The sequence below is a fragment of the Rhamphochromis sp. 'chilingali' genome (assembly GCF_963969265.1).
Source record: "Rhamphochromis sp. 'chilingali' genome assembly, chromosome: 16".
NCBI lineage: Eukaryota > Metazoa > Chordata > Actinopteri > Cichliformes > Cichlidae > Rhamphochromis > Rhamphochromis sp. 'chilingali'.
In genome coordinates this window covers 11,678,315-11,704,609 of record NC_137943.1, presented here as the reverse complement: position 1 = coordinate 11,704,609, position 26,295 = coordinate 11,678,315, and the positions used below count along the sequence as shown (strand labels likewise).

General features: G+C 41.3%; 3 protein-coding genes across 3 annotated transcripts; 2 read left to right on the top strand and 1 right to left on the bottom strand.

Annotated features, from left to right (window-relative positions):
* The first annotated feature begins 3,484 nt into the window (after positions 1-3,484).
* LOC308383623 (transcription factor HES-1-B-like) lies at positions 3,485-5,093 on the top strand. Its single transcript, XM_080861665.1, has 4 exons — positions 3,485-3,793; positions 3,893-3,988; positions 4,084-4,171; positions 4,379-5,093. Exons 1-4 carry the CDS (start codon positions 3,686-3,688, stop codon positions 4,828-4,830), a joined length of 744 nt encoding a protein of 247 aa, XP_080717791.1. The 5' UTR covers positions 3,485-3,685; the 3' UTR covers positions 4,831-5,093.
* An 8,617-nt stretch (positions 5,094-13,710) lies between these two features.
* LOC308383398 (uncharacterized protein) lies at positions 13,711-16,049 on the bottom strand. The gene has a single exon (XM_080861324.1). It carries the CDS (start codon positions 15,959-15,961, stop codon positions 14,402-14,404), a length of 1,560 nt encoding a protein of 519 aa, XP_080717450.1. The 5' UTR covers positions 15,962-16,049; the 3' UTR covers positions 13,711-14,401.
* An 851-nt stretch (positions 16,050-16,900) lies between these two features.
* On the top strand, positions 16,901-20,330 carry cldn1 (claudin 1). Its single transcript, XM_080906795.1, has 4 exons — positions 16,901-17,307; positions 18,548-18,712; positions 18,921-19,005; positions 19,700-20,330. Exons 1-4 carry the CDS (start codon positions 17,085-17,087, stop codon positions 19,854-19,856), a joined length of 630 nt encoding a protein of 209 aa, XP_080762921.1. The 5' UTR covers positions 16,901-17,084; the 3' UTR covers positions 19,857-20,330.
* Positions 20,331-26,295: the final 5,965 nt, after the last annotated feature.

The window sequence follows — 26,295 nt, the reverse complement described above, 5'->3', positions numbered from 1 at the left end:
TTCCTGAAGGCAAAGGCTATTGATCATAAGTAGTATTTCATTATATTCATTCTTCTTGTATGATATGTATTAAGTGTTATATTATCCGCTTTCCAAAGAAATCTCATAAAGTTTGAACATTTCTTAATGTTGAACACTGACCAAACTCCCAAACTCCCCCTTGATAAACACCTGACTGTATGATCGCTGGCATCGACATGCTGTGTGTTTGCAAATGTAAGCCAAATGTGGTCAAAGTATATAAGAATCAAGAATAATTCATACATTTAAGGCCCTGTTTTCCTCAGCTTGTCACTATCTGTCACGCGTTACACCCAGATAGCTCGGACCGCCCCACCCTAGAGTTCCCACACTGATACAGATCAGGATTGTGCTGTAAACCTAATTTCTACATCGCCATCTGCACAACCGGGGCCTGTTTATGTCCCCCAACAGAGCTGGTAGGATGTAATTTAGTGCTGCACCAAGTGTCTCATCTGCTGCATGCAGAACCTCTTTGTAATTTAGCAGCTTTGAAAGCATTCAGCTTCAAGATTAACAGAGCATTTAATGCAAGCAGCCACTGAATCTGATGCTCTGATGTGAGTGTTTGTGTGTCACGGATCAAAAGGTTTTGTGTTTGAGAGCATCTGAACTGTGTGTTGTGGAACAAAAATAATCTTCAATAATGTTTCCATAAGGACAAACATGCAACAGCACTCTGCTGACAGCTTGACAGTGACTTTATTACTGACAATGAAAGACTGGTTCTACTTCAGGTTTCATCCTGTTATAAGGGAGTTTTTCCTTCCCACTGTTGCCAAGTGCTTGCTCGCAGGATTTTGTCTGATTGTTGACATTTTCTCTGTATTATTGTGGTGTTAGGGAGTTTTTATTGTTTTATTTGCTTATGCTGCAAAAGTTGTTACACATATTCCACCAGACACAGTTTTCCGTAGAAACAGGAAGCTGACCCTGTGACACTGGGATTTACCATTAGAGACCAGCACAGAAATACATATCCGCAGAAGTTGACTTGCATTATATTATTCTTAGAAATTGACTTGCAACACACATACTTTGTGACACACACACACACACACACAGCTTGCATGCAGACAGCATCAGGACCTGCGTAACAGAAAATGTGATTATATTTGCATATTGACGATGTAACCTATAAAAATAAACGAATACTGCAGTTCGGTGTGATTTGCTCTGAGCTTTTCACCCGTGCCGCACGTTGTCAATCTTAAGTGTCTCAGTGTTGTTTACTCACCTGACTGTTTGTTAACTGTAAATCTCTGACATGTGGGTTCTTTCAAAAATAATCAATAAATATGAAGCATATTTTATATAGATTTTATATAAATAAAATTGAATTTAACTGAGCGAACTTTCTTTTAATTCTGAGGAATGGGTATAATTAGGTTTATATGAGGTGATCCCAGTCTTGGCTGCAGGTTTGACAATTTCATTTGACTTCACTTGATACCAGCTCGTGTCAGGAAGCCAGTGGTGCTTGAAGTTTGTCTGGCTCACACAGACAGGAAGTCTTGGATGCAAACGATGACCTGCTTCTGGGGTCATTTCACCTCTGAGGACTCTATCTGAAAGGATCGAGCTAACTCCCGATAGAAACCTGGACTAGATGGAGATGTCTCTCAACATATATGTTAATGAAACACGTTACAGATGGCATGTGCACTGACACCAGGAGATGAGTGGTTTATCACAGAGATATTGAGTGTGCTTGCAGGTAAACAATTGCAAATTCAAGACAACAAGCGCTTACAGGTACCAGAAAATTACAGAAGCTACTTAAATGCCACACAAAATGATAACTGATAAAAATCTGCATAAAATCTCTTGTGTTTTTATACGTGCAGAAGTATGATTTATCACAGATATAAGCTTTGAAGGAAAAGATGAGAATATAACATATTTAAAGATGAATAACAGTCAGTAATAGGTATAAATTAGGATTAAGAAAATCAGGACAGAAGGGTAAAAATATCAATTCAGGTGTTTGTTTGTCATAAAACACAAAAGATTGTATTGTTTTTCATCTTCAGAAGGATTTTAAATACGTCTTTACTTTCTGCTTTAAACTCTCTGATAGTAGACACGAGATGTCAGAGGTCAAGCCAGTGAAGACAGCTCAGTGCTTCAGAGATTTTCTTCACTGGACATCAGGCCTGGAGTGTGTCAGAAACTCTTTACTTCAAATTCAGAAGCACTCAGTGAACAACCCCGTCCCACCCCTCCCCAACGAAACTGGGAGTGTGAATGCGAGTGAGATATTCCTCTCAGTACACAAAAACACACAAAAACACATGTACAGTCACGCAAATACACATCAAAGTCCGGAACATTGAAACTCCACTTTCTGTCAGTGTTAGGAAGTTTAACAATAGACTGAATCCCGGAGATATCTTAATATAAGAAAGCAAGTGCCATTTCAACAGCACATGTCAGTTCTTCAGCATGACAAACACACAGACAAACAGATATTTGTATAGTAGACAGTAAATAGGGGCCATCCATAGGAAATGCCGTAAAACCTGAAAATCCAGCTAAAAGTTCAACATTTATGCCATAATATTTTTCACATTTTCCTTTGCTGACTGATTCTGGCTTCTGGGCCTTACGGTTAACACCCCTGATCTAGACACATTTTAAAGTAACTAATTTAAATACAAGACGGGAAAACGTAACCTCCTCTCCAATATTTGTTTTAAATGTCAATAATAATGGACACAATCAACGCTCACCTTCCAAACGAAAAGGTGTAGAGCAAAGACAGTTTAGGCTCAGGAGAAAAGTGCTGACTGATCGCAAATAAATGAAATTAATGATTGCTCTTTTTTTTTTTTATAGTTAAACGCACAGACAAACGCCAAGTAAAGAAACATCTTTGAAACCTTTTCTTTTAAAAAAAAATATGAAGAGAATAATTAACAGGAAGAAAAGTAAGAGACGCTTGACACAGGAGAGGTCTTATATTAATCTTAAAATTATTATTATTAGATTAGTCTAAAGCAAAAAACAAACAAACACTGAATTAATTCGAGGAGAAACGAAATTAAGACAATCAAACTGAAATTTAATGACTACATATTTTAGCTGTAAGTTTTTATCCAGCACAAGAGAGACACAAACAAAGCGGAAAAGCAGCTTTAATTTATGTTTTACAGTCTCGTTTAAAAACAGATAAAACAGCGTGCTGTTTGTTTTACCCCGAGAGCACATCAGTGGCGTCTTTAGTGGAGCGGGACGCCTCATTTGCAGCAGGAGAACTGGTGCTCAGACATTTCTCTCCTCACTCACTCTGCCTTTGTAAAACACTCTTTCAGCATCCTGACAGGTAGCCAATGAGAGCGTCCTGTCGCACGAGCCCGCCGCCTCCCCGGCGCCGTGTCCCGCGCGCTCATTGGACAGACGGCTGAAACCCAGGGAACCCGCACACGAGCCGCTCGCGTGCAGGCCCCAGCTGTATAAAAGAAACCCGAGGAGCCCGTAACAGGAGCGGTCTGGATGTCAGCTTGGCGAGTGGACAGAAGTCGCTTTTGAGCGGTGGTGTTGTCATCGACGAGGATCTCCGAGGTCTGCCAGGAGAAGGCGGGACACACTGAACTGGACTTTTTACTGCTGGGTATTCGCAGACCGCTTCTGCTGGTTTTCTTTTACTGATACTGAACTGAAGATGCCAGCCGGTACTTTAGAGAGAGCATCTCCGTCCGCTGTGGCTGCCACCCCTACAAGTGGCGACTCCACGCCCGAGAAACCCCGGGCTTTGACAGAGAGCAGAAAGGTCGGTTAAATGAGCTCTTTACACCGGTGTTTAATTGTTTGATATTTCTACGAAAAACTGTCTAAACTGCGTTCCCCCCCCCCCCCCCCCTCTTCCAAGTCTTCCAAACCAATCATGGAAAAGCGAAGACGCGCGCGCATCAATGAGAGCCTGGGTCAGCTGAAGACCCTCATCCTGGACGCACTCAAGAAAGACGTAAGGAGACGCACAGGCTAACAATCCAGTTAGATGTAAACATCTGTGAATTAAAAAAGCAAATTTAAAATTTTCAATATTTTTTTTCTATTTAGAGCTCCAGACACTCTAAACTGGAGAAGGCTGACATCCTTGAGATGACTGTGAAGCACCTCAGGAACCTGCAGCGACTTCAGATGACTGGTATGTAACTGCCATTTCTGGATGTTTACTGGAGAGCACTGAGTCTTGGAGGAGTAACTTTAGATGGCACACATGGCCTATCTTTCTCCAAGATTTATTGCCCAACCCGCATGTATGTTTGCCCTGTAGTATTCATTTCACATGCATCTCTCCATCTATCTATTTATCTGTCTGTCTGTATTTATGCATTTTTCTTTTCTTTTCCAGCTGCTGCAAACACAGACCCCTTCGTTCTGGGTAAATACAGAGCCGGATTCAGTGAGTGTGTAGGAGAAGTCACCCGTTTCCTGTCCACGTGCGAAGGGGTGAACACAGAGGTGAGGACTCGCCTCCTCAGCCACCTGGCAGCCTGCGTGGCCCAAATCAATACTCTGAACTTCTATGGACCTCACCTCGGTGCGGTTGGACTCGGACAGACCGGCACACAGATTCCAGTCGCTTCAGTCCCACAGATACCCTGCAAAAGCAATTCGCTCATGCACGCTCCCCCAGAATCGATGAAACTCTATGGAGGCTTCCAAGTGGTGCCCACGCCCGATGGACAGTTTGCGTTTCTCGTGCCCAGTGCAGCCCTCGGACCTCTGACCGCACAGAATGGTCACCACGTGTCACCTGTTGCACCGGCTGTCACCTCAGACTCTGTGTGGAGGCCGTGGTAGGAAGGAGTAGATTTTGAGGAGAAGAGTACTTTCACACTGTAAATCCTATTTTTGTACATTTTGTACATTTTGTTATTACACTGAGGAAACTTTAGACACAGTTATGTTTTTTATATGGACTATAAAAGTTATTCTGGGCCTCTTTTCTTACTGTGGGGTTTCTATTTTTGATACTGCACAGTTTATTTTGCCTCTGGGCTGAGAAGCTCCCGAAAAGCACTGTATTTTCTGAAATAAATAAAATGGTTTTATGTTTACAGCAATACTTGCAGGATTGGTGACTTTTTCTTTTTCTCCAAAAAAATACTTTTACATTACCCATCACACTTGAATGGCTTATGATATCAGTGTTACTGCATTCCCCTAGTTTAGGGTCCAGTTCAGTCTATGTTGCTTACAGAAAATGCTGTTAATTGCTATACTTATAACTATAAACCATCTCAAAGCAGTCCTCTAAAAATAGACCCCCTCCTGTGTGTCGTGTTATCACTTGTCATCCCTTCTGCAGTTAGGAGAAATCTGTTTTCTGCTGGAACTAAATACCTCTCTAAGAAGGTGTGGAACCTGAGAGGCTGTGTTGAATCTAAAAGGCGTGCTGCCAGCCCAGAGAGGAGGGCGTGTTGGCTTCTGCAGACACGCGCAGCCCTGCTTGTGCTGCTGCCAGATGGGAAATCATGTTAAAATAAACTGGAAGACCAGTCATGATAAGATCCCGGTATTACTCAAGGATTAAATGCGGATTAAATTTCGAAAAATTTGATGCTGTTATTTAAACTTTTTGACAAAGCAGGCTGTAAATGTGTCTGAAACAATTTGATGATGTGAGTACGATGATGTAAAACACCCTCTCTGCAGCAGCCCTGCAGAGACGCTCCAACCCCTGTGGTGGACAGTTGAAGGCCTGACTGTCCCAGCGTGTGTCCTGAGCGTGGTGCTCGCACAGCGGGCTGCAAGCAGAGCGTGACCAGAGGTCACAGGTGCCCCTCATTCACACTCCCAACACAACGCAGCTCCATCAGCATGTTGCCTTAAATCTGGCAACCCATCAACTGACCTGGGAGCCTGTCACCAAAAGACGGGGCCTCTCTTTGACAGCGTCACACAGTGGCACCTCTGAAGGCAAACACTCACACCATCCATAGTCATTTGACGGCTTCTGATTTCAAATCCATGGAATTTAAAGGGATTTGATCCTAACAGAGAAGCATTTAGATTAACTAAATTTAAGGAACTGAATTTAAATCTGAATTTCTTACTAAATGAACCAAATTAACACGTCTGCCACCCTGTCAAAAACATTAAACTCAACTTGTGCAAACGACTCAGTCGTGTTAAGTTCACGTCTCTGTTTTGGCAGAGCTGCAAGAAGATCGACGCTAAGGAGGACTAAAAGACAAAAATAGAGCTGCCCCCTCCTATCAGAGCATCCTTTGAGAACACCCTCGGAAAGACAAAAACAAAGACGGGCCCCTCGGTGGCTCAATGGCTCCTCTCTTTGTGACCCTCTCCATCTTCATAAAGGGCCTTTCCCCTTGTTTATCCAGGAAGAGGTTTTATGGCTGGGAGCGGGGGAGGACCATGCTGTCACTTTCACCGTGCTAAAGAAGGCTTATTGTTGGCTGTTCCCAAAGGTCCTGGTTTTAAAGGCTTTCTGACAACTCTTCAGGCAAAGCTGTGCCATTCAGATAAGACGAGCTCTGAGGTGCTGACAGGTTATCGCTGTGTATATGAGACAGACTCTGTGAAGGGGCTTTGGACAGAGCGGCTTCAATAGATCATGACTCCTGCTGGTGTCTGTGCCTTCATCTCATGTCTCGTCTTATTGTTGCTTATCTGCCGCCCCCCTCCCGAATCAAAACCCCACGTTGTTGCAGTTTCTCCAAAACGCCGTAAAGCATAGACTGGTAAACATGAAGACGGGTAGACCCTGCCCCTATTACTTAGCTCCATGATTGATGGCCTCCCCTCAAAATCAGAGTGGCAAAAGTGACAGGTTCCCTGCTTCTCACAACCGTCTCCCTCTGACACACACCGGAAACCTCCAGCGCCTCCACCTCTGTGGGTGAATCGCCTTACTATTGTTCTTAAGGTTGTTATGGTGTTGATGGGGGTCGAAGTAGTCACCAGTGGTTCACATCAAGGCTAATGAATAGATTATGCGCTCAATATCAATGGTGAATGAACAATACTCTTTGTCGCCACGCTCCAATTCATCACTTTTTGATTTAGCTGGTTGTTTTTGAAAATCTTAACAACCCAGAGGGGGGGAATTTAGGAAGAACGTCATGCAATAATAGTCCTTTAAAGTCAAATATCAGCTACATCAGATCAAAAGCAACAAAAACCCGACAGAACAAGCTTATAAAAGCCCACCATAAGTCACATGTTTTTAATTTTGTCTATCTCTCTAATGTAACAAGAGCCTTTAATAAGAGTAACTTTCAGTTTACCCCCGAAGTTTGTGCTATTACACAGGAGTTTGCTGTTTCACCATGAGTTTGAGCAGAGCCAGAAATACAAATGCAACGTTGAAAAACAAGGACTTTATAGCAAATGGGTATACTGTTAGATTTAGCATATAATGAGCCACGCTGTTAGAGAGAACTCTCAGTAATCCAAGTGCCAAAGAGACCTGAAACAAAATACATGAGCGATGAATTCCACAGCCAGATATCATAGCCAGCACCAAAAAATGAAGCTCTTAAAGTGGAGGATGTGGTGCTAGAATGGTGTAAGAAACAGTTGTAAAAGTGATTGCAAAGTGTCTAAATTTGAAGGTATTAGGCAGAAATGTAATAAAGGTGAAATTCTGCTCGGCCCCGTAGTTACTGCGAGTCTTCAGTGAGACCGTCGTTTATGAGACTTTATTTGGTCACCTGAAGGCCTCAGGTTCCCCCCTGTGATGTGATCCCATCTGTCGTGAGGTTATTAACAGCAGCCTGTCCTCAGGTGTTGTTCCTAAAATTTTTAAGGATGCAAACAGTGCAACCACTAATAAAAAAAAAAAAACAACCTTGCCTTGATCCTACCCTGTTATCTAACTTTAGGTCTATTTCCAAGCTTCCTTTTCTTTAAAAAATTATGGAGAAAATTGTTCACAGTGTATTTGTGGCATTTTTAGTGAAACATGATGTTCTTGACGGTTTTCAATCTGGTTTTAAGTCTCTTCATAGCACGGGCAGCATGGTGGCACAGTGGTAAGCACTGTTGCCTCACAGAAAGAAGGTCCACCATCACGCCAGGGTTTTTCTGTGTGGAGTTTGCATCTCCCAGTGTTTGCGTGGGTTCTCTCCGGGTACACTGGCTTCCTCCCACAGTCCAAAGACATGCATTTAGTGGGGTTAGGTTAATTGGTAATTCAAAAATTTTCACAGGTGTGAACGTAAAATGGTTGTCTGTTTCTATGTGTTAGCCCTGCAACAGACTGGCGACCTGTCCAGAGTGTACCGCACGTCTCGCCCAGAGACAGCTGGGATAGGCGCCAGCCTCCCCGTGACCCTGACAAGGATAAGTGGAAGAGAATGGACGGATGGATGGATGGATGATGGATGATCCATGGAATCTGCACTGCTGGTGGTTTTTACTGACATCCTCCTGGCTACAGATGCAGGGGACTATCTGATGCTAGTTCTTCTAGACTTAACTGTCACTTCTGACACAGCGAATCTTAATATTTTAATGTCTTGTTTAGAGCTCAGGGTAGGCATTTGTGGCACTGTTCTGGAGTGGTTCCAATCCTTCCTTTCCAAGAGAACCTTAGACTACGTGATTTCAGATGTTCCTCTGCTCCTTTGTCTTGTGGGGTTCCGCAGGGCTCGATACTTGGGCCTCTGCTATTTTGTATATCTGCTGCCTCTTGCTTCTAATTTTAACAAGTACAAAATTGCTCTCCATTGTTATGCAGATGATACTCAGGTTTATGTTCCCTAAAACAGAAGGATGCCTACTCCATGGAAACTTTAGCTGAGTGCCTTGAGGAATTAAAAACCTAAATGGTGCTAAACGTCCTAAATTTTGATCAAAAGAAGGCAGAGGTTATTGTGTTTGGGCCTAGCGTCACTGGTGAGGCTTGTTCTGTCGACATAGGCCCAGTGGCTCAGTATGTAAAGCTTATTGTCAGAAGCATGATTTTTAGGATGGACAAGAATTTTAGATTGGACAGTCAAATCAGCGCATTGGTAAAATCTAGCTTCTTTCAGCTGAGACAGCTGGCTAAAATAAAAAAAACATTCTATCAAAAGATCATTTTGAAACAGTAATCCATGCCGTCATTATAACTCACTTGGATTACTGTAACTCTATATGTTGATTTTAGCCAGTCTTCCTTGTCTTGTCTGCAGATGGTGCAAGTACTCTTGGATGTGGAGGACACAGAGGAGCTGCTCAGAGGAGAAAGGGCTTTTGCTGTAGCGGCTCCCAAATCTTGTATCGTGCTGATGCTCTTATTTTGTGTAGTAATTTTAATTCAAATTATTTTTATATTTATTTACTTTTACTTATTTAAACTTTATTTAAGTTGTATTTCAGTGCTTTGTCCAGCACTTTGGTCAGTGGTTGCTGTTTTTAAAACGCTTTCTAAAAAAAGTTGGCTTGGTTTGGCAACAGCCTCAGGCCTCGATCTACTTATTCCATCTGCCATCCTAGTCCAAGGGACACTGTTGAACAACTGACGACAATAAGTGTCCTTAGTGGGTAGGTACGTACATCTGATTGTTTTCTCTGTTGTTTGGTGTTCACTTCTAATAAAAACATCTTTGAAAGGGTTTAAATGCAGTTACTAATTACATTGCATGATGCAGCATGACTGATTTATAGGTGGTTAAAAATGATAACTGCATTACATTTTCTTAACGCTTTTAGGATTCTCTTTCTCCTGTCACTCCCAACCAGTCCTGACAGATGCCTGTTCATCCCTGAACCTTGTCCTGCAGAAGGCTTCTTCCTGTTAAAATTGAATTTTTCCTTCCCACTGTCACCAGGTGCTTGCTCAAAGTGGATCCTTTGATTGTTGGGGTTTTCCCTGTATTGCTATTGGGTCTTTACCTTGTGGTCTTGAGGTGACTGCTGTTGTGATTTGGTGCTATGCAAATAAAACGGAATTGAACTGATAGGAATTGATGTGGCCTGCAACACAAGCAGTGGCCTGCAATCTGTGAAATCCACATTACATGTACAACTGCAAGTGAAAGTAGGTTTTTAATCAAAACCTGGAAACATGACTTGTCTGCATTGAATTCATAAAATAAACCAGGGAAAATAAACTGGCAATGTTTTAACAAACCCAAATGTGTGAAACACATATTGTTTTATAGGATCTTTGCTGCTGGAGGATGGAGCATAGAAGGTATTTCAGTGTCCGACCAAAAGTATAGAATGAAGTGCTGCTTGCAGGCATAATAAAACCAGCTGGGCACAAAACAAGGATAGCTATTTTTGAGGATGGGGGTCCAGAGGGCCATAGTTCCCGATTCATCCTTCATAAATGTAATGTGATGATAAGGAGCTTATAGCCTCTTGTTATCCTCCAATAGGGACTGACAAAACAAAGGGCAGTGTACCAGCATGCTAAAAGATTTCCATTCTAGTAACATCTCCCCGTCCACTTAACACCCACATCAGGTCAGCTGTTCTTAATTTGGTCAGCACCACCAATTAAGCTTCCATCCAGGGGTCTGGGTGCACTGAGGGGTAAATATTGACCCTTGTTTGTAAGCAAGGTTCACAGTTTGAGAGTGCAAAATGGCCCATTTGTGTTCGCGAGATGCTTAGGTCATCGCATTCACCCTTCTCGGCTGTGTGAGAGAGAGGACCTAATAGACACCTGCCCACATGATAGCAACTGGTGTTGGTTATCATTTCATGACAGACTAAACTCATTTAAATAAGGCTGAGAGACAAAAACCATAATCATGGTGTTTGAAGTACAAGTAAAAAAATTTTGTCCTCAACATTGAGTTCAGTGTTTCAGATCAGTTATAAAATTTTATTCAGCGACTCAGTGTGAAATTAGTTAACATTTTCCCATCAAAAAAAGTAAAGTCCCAAATTCTCGCCACAAGCACTGAGCCTCAGATGACCTCTGGTCTTTGTCCTGAGGACCCTGCCCTGCCCTCGCCACCTCCCTTCTCACTGACCAGTCTAAACTCTGTGGGAAACCATCTTCCCCAGTGCTTTGTGTTGTTTTGGACATTGTGCGCCTCACCGGATAATGTCTCCCTCCCCTCTGTTTCTCTTCTCTTCGATCTGAAGAGCTGCTGTGTGGAGTGTGGTGTCCGGTGCTAAATGCCCACTAAGCTGGATACAGAGATGAGATGTGACCATGGGTGGGGGAAAAGCAGCTTTTCATTCCTACTCATTGGGTTGCTCTCAAACACTGCTGCTGTAACTCTGCTGAGCAATTACCAGTGATGGATGCTGGCAGGTGATTTAGTGTTGATAACTACATTAACCTCTTCATTTCTTGTGGCAAAACTTAAACTCTACCAAAACTTCCCAGTATCCCAATAATAATTTTTAGGAGACCTGAATTCCAGGAAGTTTAAAAAAAAAAAAAAAAAAAAAAAAAAGGATTTTCTTTTATAGTAGCCTAAAAATGTGATCACTTGAATGATAAACTGAGGAGATCTTTAATCTCATCTCTGTGCACAAAGCTTCAGAGTATCAGTTCATTGTTTTAGTTTTTGTAAATTGCAGTTAATTTATCCTGCTCTCATTTTTAGGCTGCTTTCAGCTGTTTTATTTCAAGCATCCAGTTTTCAGTGCTGGGTTTCGTTATGTAGACACAACTCTGACCCACTAGTTCTTCATCAAGTCTTCATCTGTTAGTTTAGCCGCTAAACTCCAACATCTAGTGTCTACCTGTTGATTGGCAACATTTTGCTTTCAAAAGGCCACATCAATACCATGAAATGAATCAGTTAGATTTGACTTGATTTACTTCACAATATAATTCCTGCATAACTCTAAGTAACCTTAATTCCAAAGGAAACAGCCTCAAAAACATTCTTCAGCAACTGCACTGCTAACTGTGACACATCCTATTAGTTTCTTTTCTATTCATTTAAATGCCAGCACGCTCACTGAACAGAGATATGCATTTAACGACTTCCATATCTCTTTCTGCTCATTAGCTGTACTTTTAACATTAAATGTTCTGTTTTCAGACTTTGAGTCAAGTGAGGATTACCTCCAGCTTAAGGACAACCCTCCAAACTCTGGAAATAAGTATGCCACCACTTGAATTGGGATGTCAGTCACCTCAAAACGAGGACCCAATTGACCCCTTGGCATTTGACCCTTATTAACCACGGGTGAAAGTGCTGTATTCAAGGTGTAGCCATCTGTGTGCCTTGTTGCGCTGGGGCTCTCCTCCTCCCTCAATCTTTATTATCCCTCCCAGTGTGCAGCAGCAGTGAGATTGATCAGAGGATGGCTGCTTGATACCGACATACTTTTGAAGAACTGCAATGAATAGTCCACCCACTCCACAGCCAAGTAAAAACCTCAATATATGTGCGTGCCAAAGGCAGTGGTGAGATGTAATGCACACTGCAGCTTAAATGGTTGGGGTCACTTTGAAATATTCCTGTTTTTAAAAGAAAGAGAAGGAAATTTTTTTTGAAAAATAAATAATAATATTAAAGAAATGCTTTAAGTGAAAATGAATAATTACTCAAATCATACATCATAAATTCAGTACATAGTTTATGTACATAGACACAAAGAGGCCTGTTTTCAGTAAGATCGCCCCTGTGATCCAGTGGTATATTGCGTAACCTAAAGCAAGTTTATCAAGTTCATCTGGTGACTGATCTTTGGCTATTCTTTGGACAGTCTGTGGGCGTTTTGTGGGTGTGATCACTGTCTCTTCTAAGAAATGAAACCCGTTCTATGTGGGAAATTTCTGAAAACAGTGTAATATTTTGTCACTTCATCTCCACTGAATAGGCTGCACTTCTCTGAGCAATCAGATCACACAGAAATGCTGTAAATAGATCAGTTGGAACACTTGTAATCATTTTTTGTTATTGCAAATGAAAATAAATTGTCTTTTTCTTTTGAATATAAAAACATTTTTCAAGACTTTTGAGCAATAGTGTAAGTATATTCATTTAGCTGCTTTGCCCTTCTGCTCCACTGCAGAAAATTACTGCACTACTTACTGCCGGCTGCTATGATCATATTCTGATGATGATATTAGGTAAACAAGCCACAGTTAGCTTATGACATACACCGATCAGGCATAACATTATGAGCACTGACAGGTGAAGTGAATAACACTGATTATCTCTTCATCGTGGCAGCTGTTAGTGGGTGGGATATATTAAAGAGAAAGTGAACATTTTGTCCTCAAAGTTTATGTGTTAGAAGCAAAAAAAATGAGCAAGTGTGAGGATTTGAGTGACAGAGTCATAGGTGCCCAAGGCTCAGTGATACACATGGGGAGCAACGGCTGTCATGTGTGGTCAGATCTACATACAAGCTAGTGTAGTCAAATTTCCCAAAAGTTCACTGTGTTAGCCCTGTGACAGCCCGGTGACCAGCTCATGGTGTAGCCTGCTGCGTGATCTGATATTTCTGGGTTGGTGTTGTTCTGACATTATCATAGCAATGTCAGTCCAGGATCAGCATTACAACTGACCATCAGTCATGTTGTCTGAGAATTGAGTTAGCATTAGCCAAAAAGTTAGCTACCGCTATTAAAAGCTATCCCTAGCAAACCAACATTGAGAAAGCTAAATTTGGCTGACAGCAAACCTAGCTTGATAATACATACCAGTATATGATATTGTATAAATTAATAAAGAACACACCTAGAATTGTTTCCATTTGTTCTAGAAGACAGTTTTATATAAACAAAGACATTCCCCCCCCCTTTTTTATTCCACATTTCAAGCTGACAGACAACAATTGTTAGTTAGCTGCAAAGTCAGTCCTGGAGAAACTTATGATGATGATGATGCAGGAACAACACCGATACAGGGATATCAGATGGCCCTCACTTCATGGTAGTTCGTATGGTGATTTTTACACCACATGCCTTTCAAGACTCTTCATACAATTTCTATCCCTGATTTAAGGATTAATACATTTTCCTGCCTTGAAAATTCAATCCAGTAATTTCATGAAGCAAATATTACGTTTTACTCAATTATTTGTTCACAGGAAACTAACCTCAAACTTGCTGAAAACAAAAACATATTCATAACTACTCTGCACTGTGTCAGTGATGACTGTTCTGTTTGAGGGGACTAGCATTGGCAGTTTACACAGAGGAGAGAAGCACTGACGTCTACTGGAGTTTTAATCACAGGAAAAGCATGTGTTAGCAGATGACTGACAGCTCACTCATTGCTTCTTTGAGCAGTGACAGGATCTTTGGAAATTGAGTTGAACTTTGAACTTTTTTAAAAAAAAAGGTTCATCCACCTTTCTTATCATTCAGTCACATTTATGTATACTAGTCAGCTGGTGAGTTAGAGGTTTGTTTAGAGTATTGACTCTGGCAGTCACTGAACATATAACGTGACTCTGAGTGTGAAACAATTTGCACCCAGAAAAAGTCTGAAAACTACTGAATGGGGCTCTCGATCAGTGTCTCGTTGCTACATTGTGAGGGTTCATGCTCATTTTTCACAATATGTTCCTTAATGTTGCCATCTTCCTTCTGAAACTGTACCTTCACTGTCAGTGGAGAACATATATCTACTTTACACTTTATGATCATGATGCCATTTGATGCTTGTAGGCTACAGGTGCTGAGATCTGGCATCTCATCTCTGGACAAATGACAGACCAGCTGATCCTTGTTGATGGACATGACCGCCCGTTTTTTCAAAACGTTTGGGCTCTCACATACCACCCTGTCCAGCATCTCCATGGTTTTGCTGTTTTCCAACACCCAGTCATGCAGGTACCATATGTGGCAGTCACATTTCCAAGGGTTTCCATGCAGCCTCACGGTGTACTGCAGGATAAAATGGTCGAAAAGGTCCTCTGGGAGACTCTCCAGTTGGTTGTCAGACAGGTAGAGCTGCTGAATGAATTCCTGGCTCTTGAACAGTTTGGCATCCAAAGTGCTGAGATTGTTCTTTTGCAGGTAGATTGTCCTAATCTCAGACAGATCATTAAAGATTGTTTCGGGCAGTGAAGTGATCTGGTTTTCAGACAGGTCCAGGATCATCAAGGCTGTAACATTTCTAAAAATGTCTCCAGTAAGGTTGGAGAGCTGGTTAGAGGACAGGATGAGGTTGGTAAGTAAAGTCAGACTGCTTAGAGAGGACAGCTCAGTTAGTCTGTTGCCTTTTAGGTTCAGTTCCGACAAATTTGAGCCCTCAAATCCAAACACTTTATCGCTAAAGGTTGTAAGAAGGTTCCCACGGAGATTCAGCACCTGCAATTCAGTTAACACAGCAAAGATGCCATCATCAAGTTTTGTTATCATGTTCCCTTCCAGATGAAGCTCTGTCAGCTGAGAAACATTGTGAAATGTGTCAGATGTAAAATTGCTGAGGAGGTTGTTGTTCATTTTCAAGATCTCTAACTTTTCCAGACCACAAAAAGTTTCTTTTTTTACTCCCTCAAGCTTATTTTGGGACAAATCCAGGACACGCAGCTTTTGAAGGTTCAGGAAAAGAAACGGAGGTAGATCTGATATGACGTTGCCCTTCATTTGCAGAGTTTCTAGCTGTTTCAAGGAGTCAAACATACCAGGAAGCACCGTCTGGAACCTGTTGAAGTTGAGCAGCAGTTTAGTCAAATTTCCTTGCTTTGAAAAAGTTCCTAGAAATAAATGATCCAAGGGGTTCCCGCTGATCTCCAGTTCCTGAAGCTCAGTCAGATGTTCGAATGCCCGACAGTGAATACTTTTCAGTTGATTATCCAGGAAAATAAGCTTGGTGAGTTGAGGACTGCCCTCCAAAGTGTGAGAGAACAGGTACTGCACAGCCGTAGTCATTACAATAAAGTCCTTGACCTCCCTGGAAATATTCTTTGGTAAAGACGTCATTGTTGCATCAGCACATAGCACCTGGACCAGAGTGAAACACTGACATCGGTATGGACAAAACTCTCCGCTGCCTTTGTGGCAGAGAAGCAGCAGGAGCAGGATCAGACCCAAATTTCTGTCCATTTTTTACTGAAAAAAACAAACAAACCCAACAACAAAGAAAGAGGAAATTCAAAAAAGCTCAGACTCATGCACTGCAAACAAAAACCTCTGTGTTACAGCGATCGAGGAACACTGTGACAAGTTTCTCTGTGGGCTTGGAAGTCAGCTGACAAAAAGTGCAAACAACAACACAAGTATGGGTTAGGCAAGAAAAACCTTTGCCCGCTGGTCAGCTCCGGCCACAAAAAAAAAAGATTATCATGCAATTCAGCAAACCAGCAAAAGCAAATGTTTCTTCACGGAACAAGTAAATCAGAGAGAAGTCGCACTGAGAAGATCATTCATGTGTGAAATAATGTAAGGAATCATACAATCAACTATGCTACTTCCTTCTTATTAAGATTTTAGGGTTAACGTTCCAAAGCTGGAGTACTCGGCTTTGATCTGCGGATAATTTGATAATAATTTGTATTTTATGGCATGTAAATATTCTGTTATTAGAATTAATGTTTGTATTGATAAGAAAAATGAATAAAAATCAACAGATAACTTATGGAGATTAGTGGTTTAATAAATGTGCACTTTGTCCCTTTTTTCATGTGTAAGCTGAATCAGAATAGGTAGAGTGCCAGTGGAGTGTATTTTGCTTTATTTTTTACAGTATTTCTATTTTTTTCACTAAATGAATTTCTGTATATTGCTTCAATTATAAAAATAAAGTGAAAACAAACAAACAAACAATGGGACAGATGATCACTGCTGCTCACAGTGCTCTTACTGACTGTTGTTACTTACTTTAGAAAAGATTTTATTGGAGTTCACTGCGTATGTGTGGGTTCATTTGGTTTTATTATTTGCAGAAGACCTTCACAGCCAGAAGGTGTCACCCTGCACCTCCTGACTTTAGCAGGAGTTGATGGCATTCGGGGATCCTCCCTCTCCTCCAGGTCATTCCTTAAAGATGCACAGGTGATTAGGCGCCTTTATTTGGGAGCAGGTCGCCAACACAAACCCACTGGGAACATCATTGAGCAACATTTTTTCACCTTTATATCTTTAAAAAACAACAACAACAACAACCAAAAAACTCCCCCAAAGAACTTTTGCCATTTTCATTTAAATTCTTATTTTAATTCATCAAACAATGGCAAACGCTGGAGTGCAGCTTCTCGGATTCATACTGGCCCTCATTGGCTGCTTTGGCGTCATCGCGGCCACAATCATGGTGCAGTGGAAAGCTTCAGCCTACGTTGGGGACAACATCATCACGGCTCAGGCGATGTATGAAGGGCTTTGGCAGACCTGTGCGAGTCAGAGCACCGGACAAGTTCAGTGTAAAGTGTATGACTCCCTCCTCCAGCTGCCAGGTACTGCTTTATATACATCGTGTTTTTACCTTTTGTGATATTTCTTCATTATTATTAAATGCTGATGACGGTCATAGCCAGAGAATAAGGGGTTTATGAGTAACACAGTGTCCAAAATCAAATACTTGTTCTATTTTTTGGGTGTGGAAGGGGGTAGTTAGCTGGGTGGGGAGCATGTCATGAGATAGTGAATGGTGCACATTCAAATAATACCCGAACAGTTACTTTCAATACCAATGCTAGAAGTTTAAGTAGAACTGTGGTTGTTCTATGAACAAAAAATATGTTTAAGTCTGTGGTCTTTCAAAGCCTCGAGGTCACTAAAGGGAGAGTGCACCTTTTTCCTTCTCCTTCTTAGACCTCCTGCATGCAAAGACATGTTGGTCAAATACCATAACCTACGTCATGAAAGAGACATGAAAGACAAAGTTTAAACTTCATGCTGTTAGTGTTGCAAATCAGTCAAGTGTAAACATTTTTACAAAAAAACACAACTATCAGATTAAAAATAATCCCTTCGATGAACGTGTTTCTTTTCCTTTTTTTTTTTTTACACTTTTACCCTTTTTTTCTGAAACACATTCATTCAGTGGAAGTTAAACAAGGATTGAGACAATGTGAGGAACACTGCACTACAAGCCCCGCAACAGAGAACTACACAGCAACACACAAAAGAATAGAACAAATAAAAACAAAAACATGAAAAACAAAAACTAAAGGATCAAATAGGCTGTGAGTGAGCTCTTCTATTCAGAATCATATTTATTTGTTAGAAGTACAATTTTTCTGGTGTGCACTTAAATGATTTATATGTTTTTGTGATAGGACAGTCTGCAATGTTTCTTGGGAGACGGGATTAGAAATCTGAAGGTAACACTTGATGGGGAGTCTTCATCCAGATGAGGAAGATGCAGTTTTGATCAGTTAAATTTAGATTCTCAGTAAGTTTGTAGCGTGACGCAAAAAAGACGCAATCTGGCTTAAAGGGTTGCCCTCGATTAGAAGAGAAAGGTAACAGAGGTGATGTGTGGTCTGTTGAGGATTGATTGTTAAAGAAAGAACAGTTAAACATGGACTAATAAAATGGCACTCGTGTAAAATTTTGTTTTCTGTGCTACTGCTGTGAAGTATCTCCCTGTTTGGAGGGATTTCAACTGTCTCTAACCACCCAGTTACTTCTTAGTGAAGTAAGCCTTGAGTGAAACCTGCTCTGACTAACGTACCCTCTCTGTGTCTGCAGGAAACGTACAGGGCACACGAGGGCTGATGGTGTCGTCCATCGTGCTGTGCTTCATTTCCATCCTGGTGGCAGTGATGGGTATGAAGTGCACTACGGTCATGAGCGACTCTCCAGAGCTGAAGGATAAGGTGGCCCTGAGTGGAGGGATTATCTTTATTCTTGCTGGTGAGAGTTAAATCATCTTTTTATGGGTTTTTTAAAAAAGTGTAACATAGTACTTCTTTGTTTTTACCTGCATTCACAGCTACATTGGAACATCGTTTTAGAATGTGAGGTTTTGCATTCGAGATATGTCAAAGATAACACAACTGCGCAAGTAGTTACCTCTAAAATCCAACAATATAGAGAAGCTTTTGTGCTCGCAATTTTCCAGGTCTGCTTGCCCTGGCGGGAACTTCCTGGTTTGGCAGCAACATAGCAAAGGAATTCTACAATCCATTCACTCCGACTAACTCCAGGTGAGCATCTCCTCTGTCACACGAAACCCTCCACAATCCTTATCAGGTATCACTGAAGGTTTCTTTGGTGAATCCACAGACAGACATCAGATTAAAAAAAGTCTGTCTCTGTGACAGAGACCAAAAAAAGCTCAAGATTCAGCATTACAGCACACACAAAGGGAAATGAAAGAGTCCGGTCCCCGACAAAAATTCAGGCGTGTGAGCCGTGCAAACCCACAACATTTTCACACTTGGCACCAAAGAAATAGGTCTATTTCCTGAAATGTTTACCTGCTCCTTTGAGTTAGTGCCACATCGGCTCAAAGACAACACGTGTTGTTCTGACATTTTTTATGCATTTTTAAAAACACGTTCTGTTAAAATTCACAAAAAACATGCTACACACATAACAGCGTATTTACTTTGTGTTATTTCTTAAGAAATCCTTCTTTAAGAGTGGGTACTCTGACATGTAGCACCGACTAAGTTTAGTGGGGCAGACTTAACCTTTTTAGTACCCAAATTTAAATGCTATGGTGTATATATATGTGTATATATATATATATATATATATATATATATATATATATATATATATATATATATATATATATATATATATATACACAGAAAGACACAAACATCTTGTATTGAGCTGGCCATGCGAGTCCTCAAACACTCAAGCACAATGCGTGTTGTGTTTCATCCACAGGTATGAGTTTGGAAGTGCCCTGTACGTCGGCTGGGCATCTGCCATTCTCGTCATCATCGGAGGGGCCTTCCTCAGCTGCCACTGCCCCAAGCAGGATGCTGGGCCGGCTCAACGCTACCCCCAGTCCCACCCTGCGGGAGGCAAAAACTACGTGTAGGAGTAGTCTTCCCACTTCTCCTGGCCTGGTCTCATTTAAGAGCGCTGGCTTTAAAGGGGCATATTTCAGACCTGTTTACTGTTTTCAGCATGTTTATTTGCAGGTGGGGTCAAAGTAGCGTAGTGGGATGGGATGCTTCTTTATTAATAAACTGACAATTAATGTGACAACCTATGCAAATGTTAGAATTGAATGTTAGAAATAAGGTCCAATAGCATGTATTTAGATTTAAACTGGGATTATTGTAAAGCTTAAAATACTTTTTCTTTTAGTTTAAAGAAAGTTTTCAGAATATGTTGGAGACATTCAGTTTTTGTGTCACTTTCTTTGCAACTAATTTCCATTTTTGTATAAACTCCCATGGTACCGTTTGTTATGATTTTTGTGTTGTTGTTGTTTTTATTTCTTCCCATTTATTTCTTATTTTACTGCATATGAAATAAATCCACTGCCACTTTTCCATGTGACAACCAGTGTTTGGATTCACTTCATGTTTTGGTTTAATAATAATCACTGCACACTCACACCGGGTGAAAGACCAAGACACCATTTCAAAGTGAAAGGATCTGAATGTTCTTTTCAGAGCTCCACCCTAACCACGCAAAATCTCTTTTGATTACTCGATAAGGTCATTTATAAGAATCTGGACGTAAAATAGAGAAGGGTGTTTCTCTTTAAAGAGGTGGCACAATTTTTCAAATCATAAAAAAAACTTTCATTGTGTTGTACGCGTTAAAAATCCTGTACAACACAGAGCTAAACATATAGAAATGTGTGGCCTCAGGCAGGAAAAAACACATCCAAACAGAGAGATAGGCAGAGGGTGGGGAGCGGGCATACCTACGGTCTCCTGCTCCTGTCCCAGCACGCCTGTGAAGTCGCATTTCACATAAACACGGTCGGTACCGCTTGAATGCTACGTTGGGAAGATGCGTCAGCCTGTCTGTGACTTTACAGGAAAGAATTTCAAAGGTTGTCAGCCCATCGTTCGTTCAGTCATGAAGGTGTAACTGATTTTATAACTAAATTAAATAACAACAAAGAAACCAAACCCCTCCAGAATAAGCTGACGTTTGTTTCCACCCAACACCGTTCAGCAGGAGAGGGCGCCACCTTCTGGTGATCCTTGAGGATGCTGCTCAAACACCAAAGAACTGTTCCCCTGTTCTAAAATACAAGACAACAGCTGCTAATATTTGCTTTTATGCTCTTATAAAGTTGTAAGCGTATGATCTGGATGCTTTTGGATATTTGGGCAGAATTGGTGAAGTTCATTTAAATTGTTTGGTTTTCTGGGAAGAGGCCCTAGGCCCTAGGACAAACCCAGGCCGGGGAGAGGGGGGTCTGGGCTTCTCTTCATAAGCTGCTACCTCATGACCAAGCTGTGGATAAGTGGAAGAAGATGGATGAATGGATGGTTTTCTCTCACTGGCCTGGCTTTTAAAATGGCCTGTATTTATATTTTTAAGTGCAGTACACACTTTTTTTTAATAGGGTAGAGGTCTGGGCTTTGGGAAGGCCTTTCCAGCAGCTTAAGTGTCCAAGTTTAATATCATCCAGCTGTTGATTTGAGGTGAAGTTGAAGAATTTGAAGGTAGTCTTCATTATTCCATCCACTTTGTGCAGTGTATCAGTAACACTGGTAACAAAACAGCTCCAGAGCATGATGCTACTATGATTTGTTTCACAGCACTTATCGGATTGACCAATAAGTGCTGTGAAACAAATCCTTTTTATGCTTGCAAAGGGAAACTACCAGTTGTAGTCAATCACGATTACTAACAAGACATTATTAGATCCTGGCCTCGTCAGGTTGAAAGACATTGGCAAACCACTGTGTAAAATCCACCCATGATCAGTTTTAGCATGAGCATGTGGTATTGAATGGACTTTATGCCGCAGACAACCATTTTCAAACTTCAGACTCCCCAGTTTGAAATGACAATTTGTGTCACACCCGAACCTTCAGTCGCTGAATATTTCCTTTGTGTTTTTATTCATTAATCTTGATCTTCTGCTGTTTTACTTGTTAAAACTGATTTGCCATCAACAGATTTCCAGTTCTTTACAGCTAATTTTGAGATTTAAATGAGTTCAGGCTCATAAATAAGTCAGAAAAAGTAAAGTAATTTAAAACCTTGTGGCTTTGTTTCATTAGTTTCTGCTCTATTTAAAAAGGCCAAATAATGTATTTGAGTTTTAAACCAAATTACAAAACTATACTCAAAATTCCTTTAAGATAAAAAAAACAAAACAAAATACTAACATACAGTTTTTGGAACCAAAGCACGAGTGTAATGATTGTGTAATATGTGCAAGATCCCCGCCAGGAGGATGTAAAACTCTGCGCCAAATCAAATATGTGGATCCATCCGCTGTGGCGACCCCTTGCGAATAATAAGCCAAACCAGTCCGCCTGTAAAAATGCATCTTATTCTAAGTTCATCCTCTCTGGTGTTAAACTTTGCAAAAGTTTTAAAGACAAAAAACTATTTATCTATAACTATTTTGACTTTTGTAAAATCTTTTAAGAATTAAGAATCTAGCTAATCGATTAAAAATAGAAGCTGCTTATTGTAAATGACATCTCGAAGCCCACCTGTAGTACCTTCTAGGTCCAGTGGAGGGCGGGAGCCTACACCTATTTTGACTAGAAGATTGGGGGGGGGGGGGGGGGGTACTCTGTAAAAGCCCCCAAGCAAACCTCAAAAACAGACGCTGCAGCAGAGTCCAGCTCCTTAAAAACAAGACACAAAAAAGACTTAAACGCAGTCCTGTGGTTAGTGATAGTAAGATTATATGTTTTTTTTCATGCCATGCTGTGCTTAAAAGAAAAAAAAAAGAAATAGACCATGAACCACATGCTTCACATGCTTTATAGCTCTTTACTTTTTTCTTTTGAATTTTATCTTACCTTTTTTTTTGGGGGGGGGGGGGGGGGGGGGGGACGACGACAAACTCTTGCACGTTTGACAGAAAACAAAAAATACCCTTTTTTCCTACATTGCGTAAAGAAACAACAGGCGCTCAGGTGGATGTCAGACTTTGGCCACTAGAGGGAAACAGACGCCACGTATGGGCTGACACCTCCGGCTCTTTAACTCAGTAACTGCAGAAATAGGGGTCAGAAAACAAGTTAGTATGAAGACTCATGTGTTAGTATCAGCTGTTGGAGAGGAGTCAGACTGTGGGAGGTGACACAGGAGATGATGAATAATGAGCTTTAAGGGTTACATGAGTTATTCGGAGAAGGTTAAGTCTAAAGTGCCTCAAATAACCTGCAGCATTACATAACCCAAAACACTATATATAATAGCTACTTTATGAGTATTAGAATGTGAGTAGTACTATATGATGGTAGTATGAGATTAAAGGATACACCAAATGAAGCCATCTATTTTCTTAACTTGGGGCCACGGCAGCCTACCCGAACCTCATCAGGCTGAGAGGCAGGATACGTTCAGGACAGGCCACCAGTCCAGCACATAGAGACAGATAAACAAACACCTACAGCAGATTTAGAATCACCGATTAGCCTAAATTGTCCGTCTTTGGATGCCAGAGTCAAACCAGTGCAGTCACAGGGGGCAGCACAGGAGAATCACCACGAGATTTGAACCACAAACCTGTGAGTCAGCAGTGACAGCACTGCTCCGCCGTGCCGTAATACCGTAATGTAATTATCGTCATTAATGGGCAAACGTGGCACCTCCACTCACTCGGCGTAACACATATGCCGTTAAGCTCTTTAAAGTCTTGTTTTACTCACCAGTGTTTCACTCATTCTGCCCGATGTGTTGATCGATTCATGGTGATGGAGCTGAAAGACGTCTCTGCTTCATGCTTTTATATCTTTATATGTGTTTGTGCAGAAAATAAGACTGTTGTTGCTCAGTTACGGGCGAATGAGAAAGTCAAATCATTGTAAACATTAATGTTTGGAGTACTTTAATGAGGAGAGCTAATAGGTCAACGGGTTATAGAAGCAACAACACACAGTGATCTAAAATATGCTCCTAGTTTTGCCCTTTGACCTTTTGTGCAGTTTATCTTTAGCTTTAAGAACCATCTCAGATGAATGCAGGCTTAACCCGAATCCTATTTTCACAAAGTTTCCAATTGGACAGCTGCCGCATGCCGAAAAAGGGAAGGCACATTTGGATAATAGACCTCAACAGCAATTATTTTGTCTGCATTTCAGCAAAGAATCCATCATATATGAGGATCCCCGGTAATGAAATTCATTCAGAATGACGTTTTTTTTTTAATGTTTTTTTGCATGACAACTCGACATTTAGACTGATGAAGCACACTGAAAGAGCAGCACTTAGCTTGAGGGCTTCCCCTCTTTTTAGTCCAGTATTGGATCGGGAGGAGATCCAAACTCAGGCTCAAAGTGCTGTGATCAGCAGAGCGCAGCTGCCAGACATCACAGAAAAATAAATGAGAAAGTGCAGAATCAATACTGGAAGCTAAACTGCTGTTAAAATAATTTCTGTCCCTGTGGCTTCTTGAATATGATAAACTGTCGTCTGGCTTCTCTTTATCGTCTTATAAACAACAGAAATCAGATCCCGAATTACCAAAGATTACAATAACCCTGTACTTCTGGTAGGACACCACATGAACCGAAGCTGAACTGTGTCAGATCAAGTCTTTAATCATTAACAGAGCATATAATGATATGTTACTAGAAAGAACTCAGCACTGTGGTTGAAGGATCATAACGGTGTTTTTGCACCATTAAATGGATTAACTTACTGAAATGTTAATACTCCCGTCTTTTTCAGGGCTCCTCTGAGTGTTGTGGATTTGTAGATTTGCACATTTTTTGGTCCTTCCTGTCTAAAATAATGTATTTAGTTCACAGTGTGTTTATTCTGTAAATCAACGTGTTTTTTTTAAACAAAAGTAAATAAAAAAGGCATTTATGAAGTCTAAGCAATCATCACCTGACTGCAACTATTTTTAATTTAAACAGGCTTCTCCTTGGACACTTGACTTTTATGATAAGGTAACATTTTCACCTTTTTATCATTTGACGTGTCACATGAAAAGTGTACCAGCATGCACATGAGTCTAATTCAGCTATTATTTTTTTAAATCCACATTTAAGAGAGCTACAAACCTTTTAATCTGCTCTAGAGACTCCAAAGGGTCCTCTTTATGATGAAAGAGCTCTTCACTGTTATTTTACTTAATAATCAAAGTCTCGTGTTTATGGTTCTTCCAATGTTCTCAGCAAGTGTTCCTCTGACTGTGAGGTGTCCACACTTGAAAAAGACCAGACTTTGAATTTCACTCAACTTTATTTAGACCAACTAGTTTGATAGCTGGTAGGTAGCAGCAGGTAAAAAAACTGATAGCCCGTCTTGTTCAAAAGTCTTCCTCACAGTGGAAAAGTGCTTTGTTTGCCGTCCTCTCAGTATGTTGCTCACGGGTCAAATGACTGCTGCATGCATTTTAAGGTCTACTAGGCACGCCCACCCTTGATTGCTCTAATGTGGCTCACCTGGCAGGGCGGCGCACACCAGGCCGTGCTTAGTTGTTGATTGCACCCAAGGTCTAATCAGCGGCCATGCACAAACAGCAGCACCGAACAGGTAGTGGGCAGGAGGAGGAAGAGAGGAATAACAGCCACACCTACTAGGTCAGCGCGACACCTCCCACTCGATCTTTGCTCAGCACTGTCTGGAAAGATCGCACTCAGATGGGCTGGTCCCTTACTTGATCTTCCACCGGTAAAAGGACCACAAGACGCCGGATGTCCCGATGTAAAATGGTGCCCAGCTCAGGACTTGTGGTAGCAGATCTTGGACTCTTGATCGCAATGCTGGAACTTGGAGAGACCCTCACATGCACATCTCGAACGATCCCTTTGGAATCAGGATTCACGCTAATGACTTTTGCGAGTCTGAACTGCCCTCTAAGGGCATTTTGGTCGCAGAGCCAAACTATGTCTCCAACAGCAATGTTTCTCTCTGCAGTATGCCACTTACTGCGGATGAACAGGTTCGGTCCAGCGAGTTGGCTCCAGGACCTCCAGAAGTTGTTGACTATGGTTTGTATTTCCTTCAGCCTTTTGAAAGGATAATTTGTGAAGTCGACAGTTTTGAAGTCCCCACTTTGTGTGGCTCGACCAAGCAACAGATTATTCGGCGTGATGTAGTCAATGCGATCTTCTCGGCTCTGAATTCTGGCATCAATGGGTCTCTCATTTGCAAGGTTGGCGGCTAGCTGGAGTGCTGTCAGAAACTCACTAAAGGTAAGAGCCTCAGTATTGCCGAGAGTATGGAGGGCTCTCTTGGTAACTCTGACACCAGCTTCGGCGGCCCCATTTCGGTGAGGTGAGTCAGCGGGAAGAATCTTCCATGCCCAGGTGGTCTCATTTTTGGCAGAGTATTCTTCAAGCGACTCCTTGTTTTGTTGTCTCAGGTAA